Here is a 16635-nt window from a genome sequence, read left to right as displayed (position 1 = left end):
TAGCTTAAAACTAGTCATAATGGGTCCGTCGTTGGCAAATTTTCTCACACCAAGATTGTATACATACAGCAATTGCAGCACGGCCAAGCTAATCGCGTAAACATTGTTAGTATTGCAACAAATGTGTACACATTTGTACTGTAGCTAAAAGTAAACAATTTAAAGAATATCAAAAATGGTGTGAAAGTTGTCAATGCAGTATACACGCTCAGTTTCGTAACGTTTGTAGAACCTGGTGTTCGGTTTATCACGCCATAGTTCAGTAGAATATTTTATTAGGCTATTTGTGATAGTAACTTTTAATTAGTGGTTTTGCCTATCTAGAATTTGTAAATATCGTAGTTTGGAATTAAAATGAACACCAGCTTCTAGAAAAGTAAATCATATATTGTTGAAAACAAAGCTTCAAGAATACATAAAAAATTAATACAATACAATGCGAATAATACATGCTGTCACAAAAAAATCTTTTTAAATGCGAAAGTTGCAGATTTCCATAATTCCAAATTTGGTGAGTTAAGTGAATGCAAACTCAGCAATAAATTCTTAATCAGCAAACAATATGAACGATAAGTCAGAAAATACTCGGTTTACTGGCATTTAGAATTGGTAAATGTACCTACAGACTACAGTAGGATTGTCAAGTTTTTCTATTGAAGTGCACTTTGTGAGTGTTTTTTTTTCTTGTTTATTATTCTATCAAATACCTGAGCTTTTAATCAGTGTGCTGTCAACCCATAAGGGGTTTGGGTATTTCTCTTTGTCATACTTCTCCTTTTTAGCTAAACCTTAAAAGTTGGACATTGAAGCTAATATATAGTTTCTCTATACATCCAGATCAACGATTTCTCCTCCTAGCAATGCAAGTTTTTTTTACTGTAGTTGTTTTATAGTAATTGCAAAACTATTGTCTCGCGATAGAAACACTTGAAAACTTCCGCGAAGGATTACAATGTGTTTTGTGAATTAAGATTCAATTATTAGCAAAACACATTTTTAAATGTAAAAAAGCACTTGATTAGACAATAGATGTAACTTATTATTGAATGCATGACTAACTACAATCATGGCTAATACATATTTTTGTATTCAATAATAAATTGACTCTTATTGTCAGTGGCATAGTTATGCTTTGATGCATTTACAAAAATAAACTTTAAAGTATAAAATGAGCTTTCAAAGTCTGTAGTTGCGTCACCGGTAAGAAAACAAATAATTAATTTATATCCTTCTAGCATCTTATTGGCTTTTTTTTACAAGCATTTTAAAATGAGTCTGTCACCGCCAAGTATCTGACTGCACGTGTATAATGGAGGATAGTGTAGGACCCGCTGAAGAGGAAAAAGGTGATGAGGTTGTTCAAGAGAATTCAGATAAGTCAGAACAAAGTACAATCGCTGGCGTGGCTCAAGGTGTAGCAGAAGGTATTTTACTCTTTCATTATTTTCTACCATTACTTATAATTTTATTCTAGTATTTGCATAGCAATGTGAAGTGCAAAGTGCCAGCTAGCATTGTTCTGGTTTCACATTTACTGTGGGACCCGTTTGTCCGAAAGTTTTAATATTAAATAGGTGATGAATCAGCCCTTGATTCTGGCGATAAAAAGTTAACTAACACCAACGATGAATGTTCGCACTCGAGCAGTGATAATCACGGCGTGGAAGGCAGCCTAATGCCCATGGAACCACTCTGTTCTGATGACAGCGACACCGCGGGCTATTATACGATGTCTCCACAAGTAGGCAGTTCCCAATCTGACGCAGGCTCTCGTCAGCCGTCCTATCAAAGAGGTCTGCTCAGCTCCAGGTATTTAGTTTATATGTAAATTTTGGAATTGGTTACAGCTACATATGCGTACATCTTGTGATGAAGCTTCGAGATAATACAACAGTTTTTGCTTTGTCACTCTCACCACTTTTGGAAAGTATTAATTATTTGTTATGCAGATGAAAGCGCGAGGACTAGTGGTTTGACATGGAAGTTATCCTTCGATAACCATTGAAGCTACAGTTCGTTTAGACATTATGGCCCTTGCCACCTTTTCTCAAGATCTCATCTTATTTATAGCTGTGTGGTTTACTAATTTTAGCCTGTCTTTTTCGAGGATGGACTACTTTAACCAATTACAATAGGGGCTCCTGCAAAGCAAATATCCATTCCGGGAACGTTTACGTTATAAGGATTTTATGTTATACGAACAGTAAAATACATATAAATTGCCTAATACGTCCTAAGATATTCTCAACTCACCCCTTTGGCTTTTTCAAAAGGAAAAAACTAGACTTAACTTTTTTTCTTTGTATCAATTTAACTTGGTTTATGGTTCATGATTATGATAATTTTACAATAAGTTAAGAGAAGCAAACATCTTCAATCTCAATTTACATTGGTTCTTTTCAATTTGTCTTGACCATAGTGTTTATTCTGCAAAGGAAGAATATTGCAAAATATTTCATGTCTAAAATAAAGTAAAACAAAAATGTACCATAGCTTTACTATACGTATTAGGAGTATATGTATACGTGTCTGTCTGACCGTTCGTCACCAGTGTTTGAGGTTAAAATAAGAGAGTGCTTTTGGCTACACTAAAAACTCATGACATTAAGTTTGGTATATCGACACTCCAATGCCTGCACCGATAGATCGGCACATGGTATATCGACACTCCAACGCCTGCACCAATAGATCGACTTGTTGAAGTATTTCATAACGATTACACAGCTACTTATTTTCTGTGCTTTTTCAACATACCTGACGGTTTTTAATGGCAAACTATATTGCCAGGGTTTTTGTACATATAATAGAGAGAGCCCTATACGACGTTTTTTTTGCTCTCATTCAAGTGCGGCGAGATATAAAGCGACATTTTTAAGACTAACTATGAGATTCTCGCTATTCAAATTAAACTTGAAAACTTGCACCGCCTTGACACTATGTTATATGGAATTCTTTACATTGTACGAAGCAAAAACTACTTAAATTCTTTTCCTCATTTGACATTTAAGTTATGGGAGATGTATGTTATAGGATGTATACGTTATAGGATGTATACGTTATAGGATGTATACGTTATAGGATGTATACGTTATAGGAGGTATACGTTATAGGAGATATACGTTATAGGATGTATACGTTATAGGATGTATACGTTATAGGAGGTATACGTTATAGGATGTATACGTTATAGGAGGTATACGTTATAGGAGGTATACGTTATAGGAGGTATACGTTATAGGAGGTATACGTTATAGGAGGTATACGTTATAGGAGGTATACGTTATAGGATGTATACGTTATAGGATGTATACGTTATAGGATGTATACGTTATAGGATGTATACGTTATAGGAGGTATACGTTATAGGATGTATACGTTATAGGATGTATACGTTATAGGATGTATACGTTATAGGATGTATACGTTATAGGAGGTATACGTTATAGGATGTATGCGTTATAGGAGGTATAGGTTATAGGATGTATACGTTATAGGAGGTATACGTTATAGGATGTATACGTCATAGGATGTATACGTTATAGTAGGTATACGTTATAAGAGGTATAAGTTATAGGAGGTATACGTTATAGGAGGTATACGTTATAGGAGGTATACGTTATAGGAGGTATACGTTATAGGAGGTATACGTTATAGGAGGTATACGTTATAGGAGGTATACGTTATAGGAGGTATACGTTATAGGATGTATACGTTATAGGAGGTATACGTTATAGAAGGTATACGTTATAGGAGGTACACGGTATAGGAGATATACGATGTAGGAGGTATACGGTATAGGAGGTATACGTTATAGGAGGTATACGTTATAGGATGTATACGTTATAGGAGGTATACGTTATAGGAGGTATACGTTATAGGATGTATACGTTATAGGAGGTATACGTTATAGGAGGTACACGGTATAGGAGGTATATGTTATAGGAGGTACACGGTATAGGAGATATACGGTATAGGAGGTATACAGTATAAGAGGTATACGTTATAGGAGATATACGGTATAGGAGGTATAAGTTATATGAGGTATACGGTATAGGAGGTATACGTTATATGATGTATACATTATAGGAGGTATACGTTATAGGAGGTATAAGTTATAGGATGTATACATTATAGGCGGTATACGTTATAGGAGGTATAAGTTATAGGAGGTATACGTTATAAAATGTATGCGTTATAGGAGGTATACGTTATAGGAGGTATACGTTATAGGAGGTATACGTTATAGGAGGTATACGGTATAGGAGATATACGGTATAGGAGGTATACGGTATAGGAGGTATACGTTATAGGAGATATACGGTATAGCAGGTATAAGTTATATGAGGTATAGGAGGTATACGTTATATGATGTATACATTATAGGAGGTATACGTTATAGGAGGTATAAGTTATAGGATGTATACGTTATAGGAGGTATAAGTTATAGGAGGTATACGTTATAGGAGGTATACATTATAGGATGTATACGTTATAGGAGGTATACGTTATAGGATGTATACATTATAGGAGGTATACGTTATAGGAGGTATAAGTTATAGAAGGTATAAGTTATAGGAGGTATATGTTATAGGAGGTATACGTTATAGGAGGTATATGTTATAGGAGGTATACGTTATAGGAGGTATAAGTTGTAGGATGTATACGTTATAGGAGGTATACGTTATAGGAGGTATACGTTATATGATGTATACGTTATAGGAGGTATACGGTATAGGAGATATACGGTATAGGAGTTATACGGTATAGGAGGTATACGTTATAGGAGATATACAGTATAGGAGGTATACGGTATAGGAGGTATACGGTATAGGAGGTATACGGTATAGGAGGTATACGGTATAGGTGTACGTTATAGGATGTATACTCTATGGGAGGTACACGTTATAGGAGGTATACTCTATGGGAGGTATATTCTATGGGAGGTATAATCTGTGGGAGGTATAATCTATGGGAGGTACACGTTAGAGGAGGTGTACTCTATGGGAGGTATACGTTATAAGAGGTATACTCTATGGGAGGTGCACGTTATGGGAGGTGTACTCTATGGTAGGTATATTCTATGGAAGGTATACTCTATGGGAGGTATACTTTATGGGAGGTACACGTTAGAGGAGGTGTACTCTATGGGAGGTATAATCTATGAGAGGTATAATCTATGGGAGGTACACGTTAGAGGAGGTGTACTTTATGGGAGGTATACGTTATAAGAGGTATACTATATGGGAGGTGCACGTTATGGAGGTATACTCTATGGTAGGTATATTCTATGGAAGGTATACTCTATGGGAGGTATACTTTATGGGAGGTACACGTTAGAGAAGGTGTACTCTATGGGAGGTATACTCTATGGGAGGTATACTCTACGGGAGGTACACGCTATAGGAGATATATTCTATAGGAATGTCTATTGTACTCAATTAAATAGCTATACAAAATAAAGAAGCAAACTCGTGTCAATAGAGGTGAGCAAAGAGGAGGCAGCAAAGAGTTGACGGGATATTCTTCAGCCATATGCATTTTAGGTTACCGTAAAACTTGTATTTGAACGCCCCCTTTATTTGGATGCCGCTTCTATTTGAATGCCACTATTTGACATTCTTAATCTTTATGAACCTATAATATAATAGCAGGTGATCAGTCGAAAAGTGTTCACAAAACCGTACTAATAATGACTCAATTACATCAATAATGAATTAATGTTGTTTTCATTTGTATCGAAGTTCAATTTCCACCCCCAATTCTTTAGGTTTTTTCATTAAAACTTTGCAAGCAACACAATAAAGATGATTAATAACTGTATCAAGCTAATAGTAGCTTCTGTTTTAACACGGTCTTGATACTTCAATGTATAGGAAAAAGGTTTTTCAATATAGGATGAAATCTGTGCTACTACCGTAAGTCCTCATGCTCAAGCTGCGCGACTTGTCGTTGGGCGCGGCTTCTGGTTCAAGGTCATAGTCCGCGGCTTAATGCCATTCTTTTAAAACTTACGTGGGGCTCAGGGACGTGGGTCTCTGCTCAGCTCTCGCGCTATAACCATAGAATCGCATTCATGATACACTTTTATGTATGGGGGTTTTGGCAGACTACTCGTTTTTTTCAAGGTCATGTTTATGGAATACTTTAGACTAAAGAATAATTTATCGCTCTAAGTCGAGATGAATTTGTGACACACGAGTGAGAGACAAGTGGTTGGGAGCGTGTTAATACCTGCTGACATCGAAGCAGAAACTATGGACCAAACTGAGTGCAAAACAGTTTTTCTTATTCAAAAGGACGGAGGTATAGCGGGACCCGTCTCAACACTCTCGCTCCCGAAGGGGTCAAGGATGACAAAACCTCCGTCGTTAGCCGCGGTCTGTGGGCATAAGCGGCTTGTTAGTAAGGGCAGCTAGATACCACAGACGGCTTGTTGGAGGGTTATTTTTTCTTTCGTGAGTCATCTGTTTGTGAGCACAAGCCGCGCGGCTTGAGCATGAGCACTTACTGTACATATTTTGAGGCCAATACATGTATATTGAGGCTATTTTGATTACATACGGTTTCACTTTACAGTGGAACCTCGGTTTTCGAATGCTTCGGTTCTCGACCAACTCGGGCTTCGACCAAAAAATTTGGGATTTGCTCGTCTCGGATCTCGAACATAAGTTCGGTTCTCGACAGAACCGGAGCATGTACATTTCAATTAAACGTTCGGAACAGCTCCGGAAACAGCATGTTTAGACGTTTAACGACGTTGTTATGAGCCACTTTCGAACGGTTCTCAAACAAAGGGAGAAGTTTCGCATCGTAAATTCTTTACAAAAAGAACCCATCTGGGAGGACGTCGCCTCTACCGAAGAGATTTTCTAGGAACACAACTCCTCCAGTCGAGTTACCCTAAATTGTTTTAGAGAAGGATTCTTCTTCAAAGATGTGAAGTAATTGTGCCATTGCTGTTTCTATTTTCTTTTTTACACAGTTTTTGATGAAACTGAACTGTTGCTTTTTTCGCTGTTTTATTATCAATTTCTGCGATTTTCGGTATTGTATTGTAACCTTTAATGTTTTCGACGTTTTAAGAGCAAAGCGTACAAAATGTTTACTTTCGGTTTTCTTTTTTCATCATCATAGATAAAAAATATTTTATTAAAATTAAACACGATCTATATCTACCCGTTTTTATTTATAGTATGCAGTATAAAGTACAGTTTAGGTGTAAAATGTTAAGAAATACTTTACCGAAGTTGTTAAATCGACTTGGAACGGATTAAAACTTACATACATCAATTCTAATGAGAAAGCTTGTTTCAGATCTCGAACAACTCGGTTTTTGAACAACCTTTTGGAACGGATTGTGTTCGAGAACCGAGGTTCCACTGTATATGCGCTAGAAGTGTCTATTTAAAATGGTTTCGCGAAAAATGTTTTGCTCTGCTAAAAATTGTTTGGATGCTTATATCGACTAGCTCAGTTGTGCGGAAAACGGGTTGAGGTCAGAAAACACTGTAAAAGGTATTTTATTGCCAGAAGAATGTTAAATGGTTCCGAACAAAAGGAACAATCAGAATGCAACTGGCCAAGCAAACGATGCTAATATTTTTGTTTTAAAAGTGTTAATGTTTGTTTTAAAATGTAAATTTTGTTTCTGCGTATTATACTTATGATTTGTTCATGTCATTTGTTCATAAATATATATTTGTACCTATTGATAGATTATTACTATTACGAAACTTATAAATTTGCAGATTTATAGCATATTTAATTGCGTGATTGTGGTAATTTGAACTCGGTTTACAATGGATCGACACTCGTAATTCCTGTTCTATTGCACATGGAAAGTCAGTTTTGGCTGCAAACTGTAGCAAACATTGATGAGTGCAATGAGCTTTTATGTAACCTATAAACTAGAAATATGCCTTCAAATTTAAACAAGAATTAAAAACTTGAATGCTCCAACACATTTCAATACAGGATATAAGTTCATCGTTTGTTAATTGCAAGCACTAGATATTAACTGGTAGAGACATGTATCAGCTTTTTTGTGCATATTTATTTAGAGATCTGCGACAAGTTGGAGGTAAGTTTGCAAATTTCTTGCATCATAGGGTTAATGTCGCAACGCCCTAAGGTGAGTGCAAAATATAGGCGACATATTTAATTTTATTTTTTAGTTTAATTTATCAACGCTACCCTTTATTTGAACATCACCTCTAATAAACCATCACTCTAAGGGAAGGGTTGAAAAATAGAGCGCCATGGCATTTAAATAGAGGTTTTACGATATATTCTTCAAAGTAATTATTTTAGAGCCAAAGATGAGAAATAAACTTACTCTATTGTCATGCCATCGCTTGATTCACCTATAATGAACCGTAGGCTACAAGGTGGTCTAGCTCCAGTAAAAATATGATTACGCAAGTTGTCCTTTTTAGTAGAATTGATCCGCAACAAAGTATGTAATCACAGTTAGTTTTTTTCAGTTTTCTGTCCTTGATACAACACCAAACCTCAATTCTTACCTCTCCTGTGGCTATTGCTCACTTGAAAGTTTTATGCATCTCCATTATTGAGAGCCATTTTAGATTCCCTATGCCTATGTTGAACAAATTGTCGAAACAATTTGTATCGTGGAATAAGGTACACCCATAAGCATTTATGTAGTCCTTTTTACGTGTCCATAAACTCGGACTGACAGGATAGTTATTCTATTAAAGACCTGTGAACAATTTTAACATGAATTGAATGAATTGGTTTTAACATATACTCAAAATGGTAGCCTGAAAACATTGAATTTTTATTAAGATCTCGGTCCACTGTCAGCAATTCCTACCCCATTTGATGCCATCCACCAAGGACCCAATCAAAGAAAAAACCATGTACTATAATTTTCCTAGTTGTGAGAAATGTACGCAATTGGAATCAGAATGTCTTACTCAAATCTAAAAGCACCCTGAGATTTGTTAAAGATTCATATACATCTAGCATCTACAGCTTTTGCTAGCTGTATGTTTTGATGCTAGTGTTTATCGTTTAATAGTACTGAACATCACATTTAAATTCCAGTAGTGGTTGTTGGCTTCTTTGAACTTTTCTTCATTTGCTGATCAGTTTGTGTCATAAAAGGGGTGAAAGAGAATTATTAGTTTTTAAAACATACAGCTTGCTGCAATTTCATTCGTAGCTTTGAGCTGGTAATGTCTGTTTCCTGTAGCTCAGATGATAGCCTTGACGATGAGGATGATGATGATGATGACATGAGATTTATGTCAGCCGAAACCGACTCTTCAACTGAGCAGAGTGAAGACACAAGTGAAGAGCTGTCGGTTCTCAATGCGGACATAAAAGCAGTGCCCGTTCGGAGAAATCTTCTCTGCGACTCTCAGACAAGGTACGCTATGTGCCATGTTCAACTATATGCCTTCCAGTGTCATAGCTTGAAACCAAAATATACAATGTAGGAGTTATCTACTCACTAATTATATTGCTTTGGTATTCTCCTGTTTATAAAAACAACCAAGTTTGATCGCATTGGATATAAAATGTTTCATCAACTCCTGCTTCATAAGAATTGGAAGGACTTATGATGACACGTTCATGCCCAAATAAGGTTCTCTCCTTTTAGCTCTTCTTGATGAGTTTTTGTGAATAGAACATTAGCAATACGCAACAGTACACTAGCCTGGGTCTTCTAGCATATTTATTTTCAGTTACATTAAAACTCACTTATAACTAAAGAAACAGATACGCTCTAGAAGTGAGCAACAAGCAATTGCTGTTATATTAGTAATAATGGGAGTCGCATAAAACTGCTCAAAATCGGCTGTTGGTTTGAGCTTCATAATTCATCGATTACAACTTCATTTAATCTTTTAACAGTATTAGAATGGTTTGCATTTGATTGAGGGCCATATCTAAATGTTGTCACATATGATAGATAAACCTTTGTTTGTTAGATGCCATACCTTTTTGAGTATCAGCTTTCAAGGATTAAGAAATGTTGCCAATCTACGTAGTTCACTGTTGCTTCCCAACCTTTCCTCGGTATGATGTCGCTAGGTAACTACTTTCTTTGTGGTATATACTGCTTATCGACTAGCTATCATTACTGTGTGCAAATCCTGCGCCATGCACTACCTAGTCATGCTATTTTTACTATCTTTCAGGTAGATGTAAAGGTTTGACCGTTGGTTTGAGTATATATATAGCCATTGTCTGTATTGCGAATATGAGAGCGGTTCAACAATTCAAATACTATCTTTATTTTTATAAAGGATGCTTGGGGACCACGGCTGCTGCGGAGCACAGCGCAGCTACACTCGCTCTATGATGGCCAACCTTAACTTTGTGAGACGCCTAAAGGTGACACACAGTTTCCGAGGACACACCGGCTGTGTGAATGCCCTCAACTTTAATCCATCAGGTGTGCGTCTCTCGGGATCAGCGTTCACATAGTTGTACTGCTGTTGCGTGTGATACTCACTTGCTGTGGGCATGTGTGCGTGTGTGGGGAAGATTTGTGACCATTTTGTGGAGTAACCTTGCAAGCTGAATCTCGCGACCTTCTTTACTCGTGTTCAGGCTTATAGTAGTTATATATGGTATGTCTGCTCATGTTCAGGTTATTACTAGTTATATATGGCATGTCTGCTTATTTTCAGATTATTACTAGTTATATATGGCATGTCTGCTTATTTTCAGGTTATTACTAGTTGTATATGGCATGTCTGCTTATTTCAGGTTATTACTAGTTATATATGGCATGTCTGCTTAATTTCAGGTTATTACTAGTTATATATGGCATGTCTGCTTATTTTCAGGTTATTACTAGTTATATATGGCATGTCTGCATATTTTAAGGTTATTACTAGTTATAGATGGCATGTCTGCTCATGTTCAGGTTATTACTAGTTATATATGGCTTGTCTGCTTATTTTCAGGTTATTACTAGTTGTATATGACATGTCTGCTTATTTTCAGGTTATTACTAGTTGTATATGGCATGTCTGCTTATTTTCAGATTATTACTAGTTATATATGGCATGTCTGCATATTTTCAGATTATTACTAGTTATATATGGCATGTCTGCATATTTTCAGGTTATTACTAGTTATATATGGTATTTCTGTTTAATTTCAGATTATTACTAGTTATATATGGCATGTCTGTTTGTGGTCAAATTTATAATATTTAGCTAAATATCATGTCTGTTCACATAAAGGTACTTGGCTGGCCAGTGGCTCAGACGATACAAAGGTGTACATCTGGGATGTGAGGACAGGGCGGGCATACATGCATTTTTACTCAGGACACGACTCTAATGTGTTTCAGGTAGGCTAGGCTGGCACCCTCATCCTTTAGTGCACCACATGCGTACCTTACATGCTTTGGAATGGTTTGAGGTTACTTTAGAGTTCTTGTTGGGCCTTTTCAGGTGAAGCAATCTGTTAACACCATCCTGTTAAACAAAGTATTTCATGTAAAATCACCAAATGTTTGGTTATTTGAAGCATCAGTGTACTCGTAACTAGCTAAAGGTACATGCTGTCTCAACCAGTCATTTCGTGACGTATCGAAAGAATTGCGCATCGTTTATAAAGGTTTAGATTTGTAGATTCGGCAGTTTAGCAAGTGATAGCGGTATGATGTGTAATGTATTCTAGCTAACACTAGATATGTACATATATATATATATATATGTATATATATATATATATAGTCATATATCGTTTTTTGAACATTTTTGATTTTGTTTAAATCAGATTTTGACCAGAAAATTTGAGATTTTTGCGCCTCTGGCTGACCAAAACTTCGGCTTTTGACCAAACGGAAAGATGTTGAGCGAATTCGAATACACCACTCGATTTCTAGGCTAGCCTTCAATACTGTACTGTATTGTAATTGTTCTTATATCACAGTTGGTAAAATAGAATACAAAAAAATGTGTATTATGCTTTATATTTCACATTATTTGTGGTAGAATACATTGCTGTACATTATTTTTATTAAAAATTAGGTTAGCTTTCACTGCATTAATATTTATCTTAAAATAGGTAAAAATAAAACATAGGAAATGTTTGTTTTTTCATGATCCAAAGTAAGATATCATTTATTAAAATAAAATACATTCTGTTTCTACATTTTTAAAGGTATGTAGTACATAAGACTGAGTAAACAAGGCTAAGATACAAGTTGTTACAGATACAGCAGTACAGCACATTTCTCAAGCTAGTCTAGTCTATTAATATATTTTATGAGACAATCACTGTATTTTACATATTTCTCGCTCTCTTATTACATGTGTGTACACAGTTTATGGTGTAAAACAGTAATATAATGCTTTAAAAAGTTTTTTGCTAAACATGGAGCGAATTAAAAGTATTTACTTTAACTATAATTGGAAAAACTAGTTTATATTTCAAACAAATGGCTTTTTGAAGTCTTCTGAAACAGATTATGGTGAAAAATCGACGTTTGGCTGTAGTTTAAATTAATTTATTATTATGTCTTTAATAATTTGTTTTATTTTTTTATTGCTACGAACTTTTTCACTTTCATTTACACTTAGGAAATTCAAAGGTCGTATCTTGAAAGTTACGTCTAACATCAAGACAAATATCAATTCTAATCTCATCACTTTGTTTTACCCTTCCCAGCATGTGTAGCATAGTAGGCTAGATTCTTGCCTTCTGTTTGCATCTACCTTTGCTTCGCTGGATTGTTTCCAGCAATTCATTGCATAGTCCACATGCTCGGGGGTTCTTTGCATGATAGATAATATAAATCGAGGTGTCCAATAGAGTGTACTTGCTTATTTACAACTGAGATTAACTATTCTGTGTTAACTGTTATGTAGTTACTGTTAGCCATGCGTTTGATGAAGAGTGTCGTGTCTGATAGGGGCCCAAGGAAAGATAGAATTGCCTCTGTCTCATTCCCTTCAAGTGGTTCTTATTTTTTGTGTATCATGTCTTTGTGTGTGAGAGGCAGTTTTGATAAGGTAGATAATCTTTTGTTTAGACCAAGTTCATGCCCCATTCAAATGACAGCCAACTAGTGACCACGGGTCGGGATGGAAAGGTCCGTCTCGCAGAGCTCTCATCATCAGGATCTTGTCGTAGCACAAAGAAACTTGCCCAACATAGCGGGGCCGCCCACAAGGTATTCATAGCCTTAGGGTGTTCTTATCAGGACACTGGCTGATGGTAAGGCTTAAGGTGTTGTCTACTCTTAATCTACAAGCAATATAATTGTAGTTAATAGTAAGACTTAGGTTGTTTACTCTTGTTTTTATATAGCTCTAGTTGATGGTAAGACTTATGAGTTGTTTACTCTTGTTTTGATATAGCTCTAGTTGATGGTAAGACTTATGAGTTGTTTACTCTTGTTTTGGTATACTGTAAAACTTCTTTTTGTACACCGCCATTATTTGAGCACTACCTCTAATAGAAGCCATTATAGGAGAAAAGTTAAAAAATACAGCGAGACCCTTTAATTGAACACCACCTCTATTTGACTGCCACATTGACATTCCTCGATCTTTCTGAACTCATAACAAAAAGCGATCAGTGGAAAAATATCCACAAAAAAGTGTCTACAAAATGGTACTATTAGTGACTCGGTTACGTCAATAACAATTAATTCTTTCGTTGCTGTGGTGGTTGCCATGGTTTTACTGATGGTGTACCCAAAAAGATCGAGGAGTGCAATCATCAAAAGTACATTCCGATTTGAAGTCACTAAAGCCTAAATCGGATCTATTATCTGCAGATTCATCCATAATGTGGTTTATAATCTGACTTGATCTATTCTCCCAAAATTTTAACAAATCAGTCAAAAAATACAGGGCCACCCTATACTTGAATGTCACTTCTATTAAAACATCACCGTACGGGAAGGGTTGACAAATACAGCGCCATGGTGTTCAAATAGAGCTCTTACGGTAGTTATAGTTAGTGGTAATACTTAGAGTTGTTTACTCTTGTTTTGATGTAGGTAGTTGTAGATGATGATCTAGAGTATTAGAGTAAACAACTCTAATACTTTTGATCTAATATAATTGTAGTGTTATGAGAATCATACTGTATAAACTACCCCTGGTTTGATGTAGGCTCAAACTTAAGATCCACCAATGTTAAAATTATGCTGCTTACAAGGATTCTATGATATGTGCTGATTATCAGGGAGTGTGTGACATTTGATGATTTTCAGGGAGTGTGTGATATATGATGACTTTCAGGGAGTGTGTGGTATATGATGATTTTCAGGGAGTGTGTGGTATATGATGATTTTCAGGGAGTGTGTGGTATACGATGATTTTCAGGGAGTGTGTGTTATATGATGATTTTCAGGGAGTGTGTGGTATATGATGACATTCAGAGAGTGTGTGATATATGATGATTTTCAGGGAGTGTGTGGTATATGATGATTTTCGGGGAGTGTGTGGTATATGATGACATTCAGGGAGTGTGGGATATATGATGATTTTCAGGGAGTGTGTGGTATATGATGACTTTCAGGTAGTGTGTGGTATATGATGACATTCAGGGAGTGTGTGGTATATGATGACTTTCAGGGAGTGTGTGATATATAATGACTTTCAGGGAGTGCGTGACATGTGATGACTTTCAGGGAGTGCGTGACATATGATGACTTCAGGGAGTAGTTACCAGGAGAGATAGAGATTTCCGGAGGATATATAATGATTTTCAAGGCAATCAAACAGTGTGGTATTGGGCTAGAAACAAATGAGTGTACAAAGGATATTAAGGAAAAGGGGTGTGTTTATGGGCGTCATTAACTCTCTCTTATGCTACCTGATATGACATGTCAATAGTACTGTAGATCATTTGTAGCTGAATTAGTTTTCATCTGATGTGAAGGAATATATTTGTCAAGGTTAAGTGATGTATTGCAGTTGGCAGTAGAAACGGACAGCCCACACTGCCTGCTGAGTGCTGGAGAGGACTCTGTTGTATTTCAAATTGATCTCAGGCAAAGGCGACCTACAAAGTGAGCATAGTACTGCTCTGCTTATAGTCTGATCTCTCTGTCACTTTTTTCATGCATCCATTTTTTCTGTTTCTTCTTTAATTTCTTTACGTATTTGTTTTCTTTTTGTCTTCTCCTGCTTCTCTTTTGCTATTACTAGTCATTAATCGTTTTCCAAAATGTTTTCCTTTCATTTTATGCTATCACTAGTGGAATGTCTGGTATTGCGCGAGTATTAAAACAGTTTATAAACAGTGGCAGGTAATGTAGTTGCGTGCCACTCGTTATTAGCATAGCACATCGCCATTGGCTAATTTGAGCAAGCTAGTATTCTTATTGCTAAACTTACTAATAAGAGCCGTGAGAGCAAGCTTTAGTGATGTTTCGCCATAACGTTATGCAGAGTCGCTATGCGTATTTTAACCTAGATAACCACTCATACTGCCCCATGAATCCAATGCATTTCGCTTAGCTCAATCGATTAACTTATCGTCTGGTGAAAGGGAGGTGCCGAGATCAAATTTTGTGTGAGGCGGATTCTTCATTGTTAGATACTAATTGCTATAGCTGGGCAGACCGAATGATGGCAGACGACAAACTTTGGGATTTATATATATATATATATATAGAGAGAGAGATTGGTTGTTTTGTCTACTCTGTCACTTTTTTCCTATTATTTCTCAGTATACCTACATCTCTTTTTGCATCCAACCTTCATCCTTGGCCATGATTTCATCTACTTTCATATTGCACATATTTCCATTGTCAAAACTTTTCTTTTTTTCGTGTTTTTTTTTAGCGAGCGCTTTACTGTATTTAATTATATCTTTAATTTTTTACATGATTTTATATGCGCAGATCGCTACCAATCTGGCAGCAATTACAGAAAACAGCAAAGTAAAACCTACCCGGTATCTTTCAGATTGCTGACTACCAAACATGATGGAAAACGAGTCGCCCTCTACTCGATAGACAAGCGTCCGCAAAATCAGAATGAATTTGCAGTCAGCGGAAGAGACCAGTATGTGAGGTGAGTGACTTAGTTTTCTCTCTCCTTATCACCAATGTTCCTCGTGTTATTGTTGACACTAAGGGTTCTTTTATTCCTCGTTTTCTTGTCAATTATAGTTGCCTTGTTTCTACCTCCAAGTACCTAATAGCTCAATGTATCCAGTCCATATGAGAGTATGGATGATGTAACCTGCTATTTGTCATAGGTAGGCTGTTTTGAAGCTCTACAGTGGTTACTCAGGGCAAAATCAAACTTTGACTTTCCATCACTTTAGCATTCAAATCTTTCAACATACATGTACCCTATATGCGCTTGTACATATAAGGTACGTGTACATATAGGGTACATGTACATATAGGGTACATGTACATGAAGGGTACATGTGCATATAGGGTACAGGTATGATGCAAACTTGCAACGAATATTTTACTTGACATGCAAAGGAAATTTCCAAATTACTGCAACCAAAGTTTTTTGAAACTGCAGTTTTATAAATCAACATATAGGTGGTGCATAGTGCTGTTTAGTTTTTAAATAGTATATCATAAGAAAACTGTTGCGAGAGAAGTATTAATGATAAATCAGATGATTAGTTGACACCACAGCTAGTTTTCGTGGCCACATCGGCATG

At 36.3% G+C, this 16635-nt stretch overlaps 1 protein-coding gene across 1 annotated transcript in view; it reads left to right on the top strand.

Moving 5' to 3' along the window:
• The first annotated feature begins 17 nt into the window (after window positions 1-17).
• The window catches only part of LOC137403040 (DDB1- and CUL4-associated factor 8-like), a 34359-nt gene continuing 17741 nt past the window's right edge, over window positions 18-16635 (top strand). The window contains exons 1-9 of the mRNA XM_068089403.1: window positions 18-105; window positions 1261-1424; window positions 1575-1809; window positions 9215-9391; window positions 10275-10423; window positions 11223-11332; window positions 13022-13162; window positions 14919-15013; window positions 15915-16022. Coding sequence (XP_067945504.1) covers window positions 1310-1424; window positions 1575-1809; window positions 9215-9391; window positions 10275-10423; window positions 11223-11332; window positions 13022-13162; window positions 14919-15013; window positions 15915-16022 — 1130 coding nt within the window. The 5' untranslated portion in view covers window positions 18-105; window positions 1261-1309. The remainder of the gene's footprint in view (window positions 106-1260; window positions 1425-1574; window positions 1810-9214; window positions 9392-10274; window positions 10424-11222; window positions 11333-13021; window positions 13163-14918; window positions 15014-15914; window positions 16023-16635) is intronic.

This window comes from Watersipora subatra, chromosome 1, assembly GCF_963576615.1.
Source record: "Watersipora subatra chromosome 1, tzWatSuba1.1, whole genome shotgun sequence".
Taxonomy (NCBI): domain Eukaryota; kingdom Metazoa; phylum Bryozoa; class Gymnolaemata; order Cheilostomatida; family Watersiporidae; genus Watersipora; species Watersipora subatra.
Note: the sequence above shows the minus strand (reverse complement) of the source record. Positions and strands in the feature narration are given on the sequence as shown.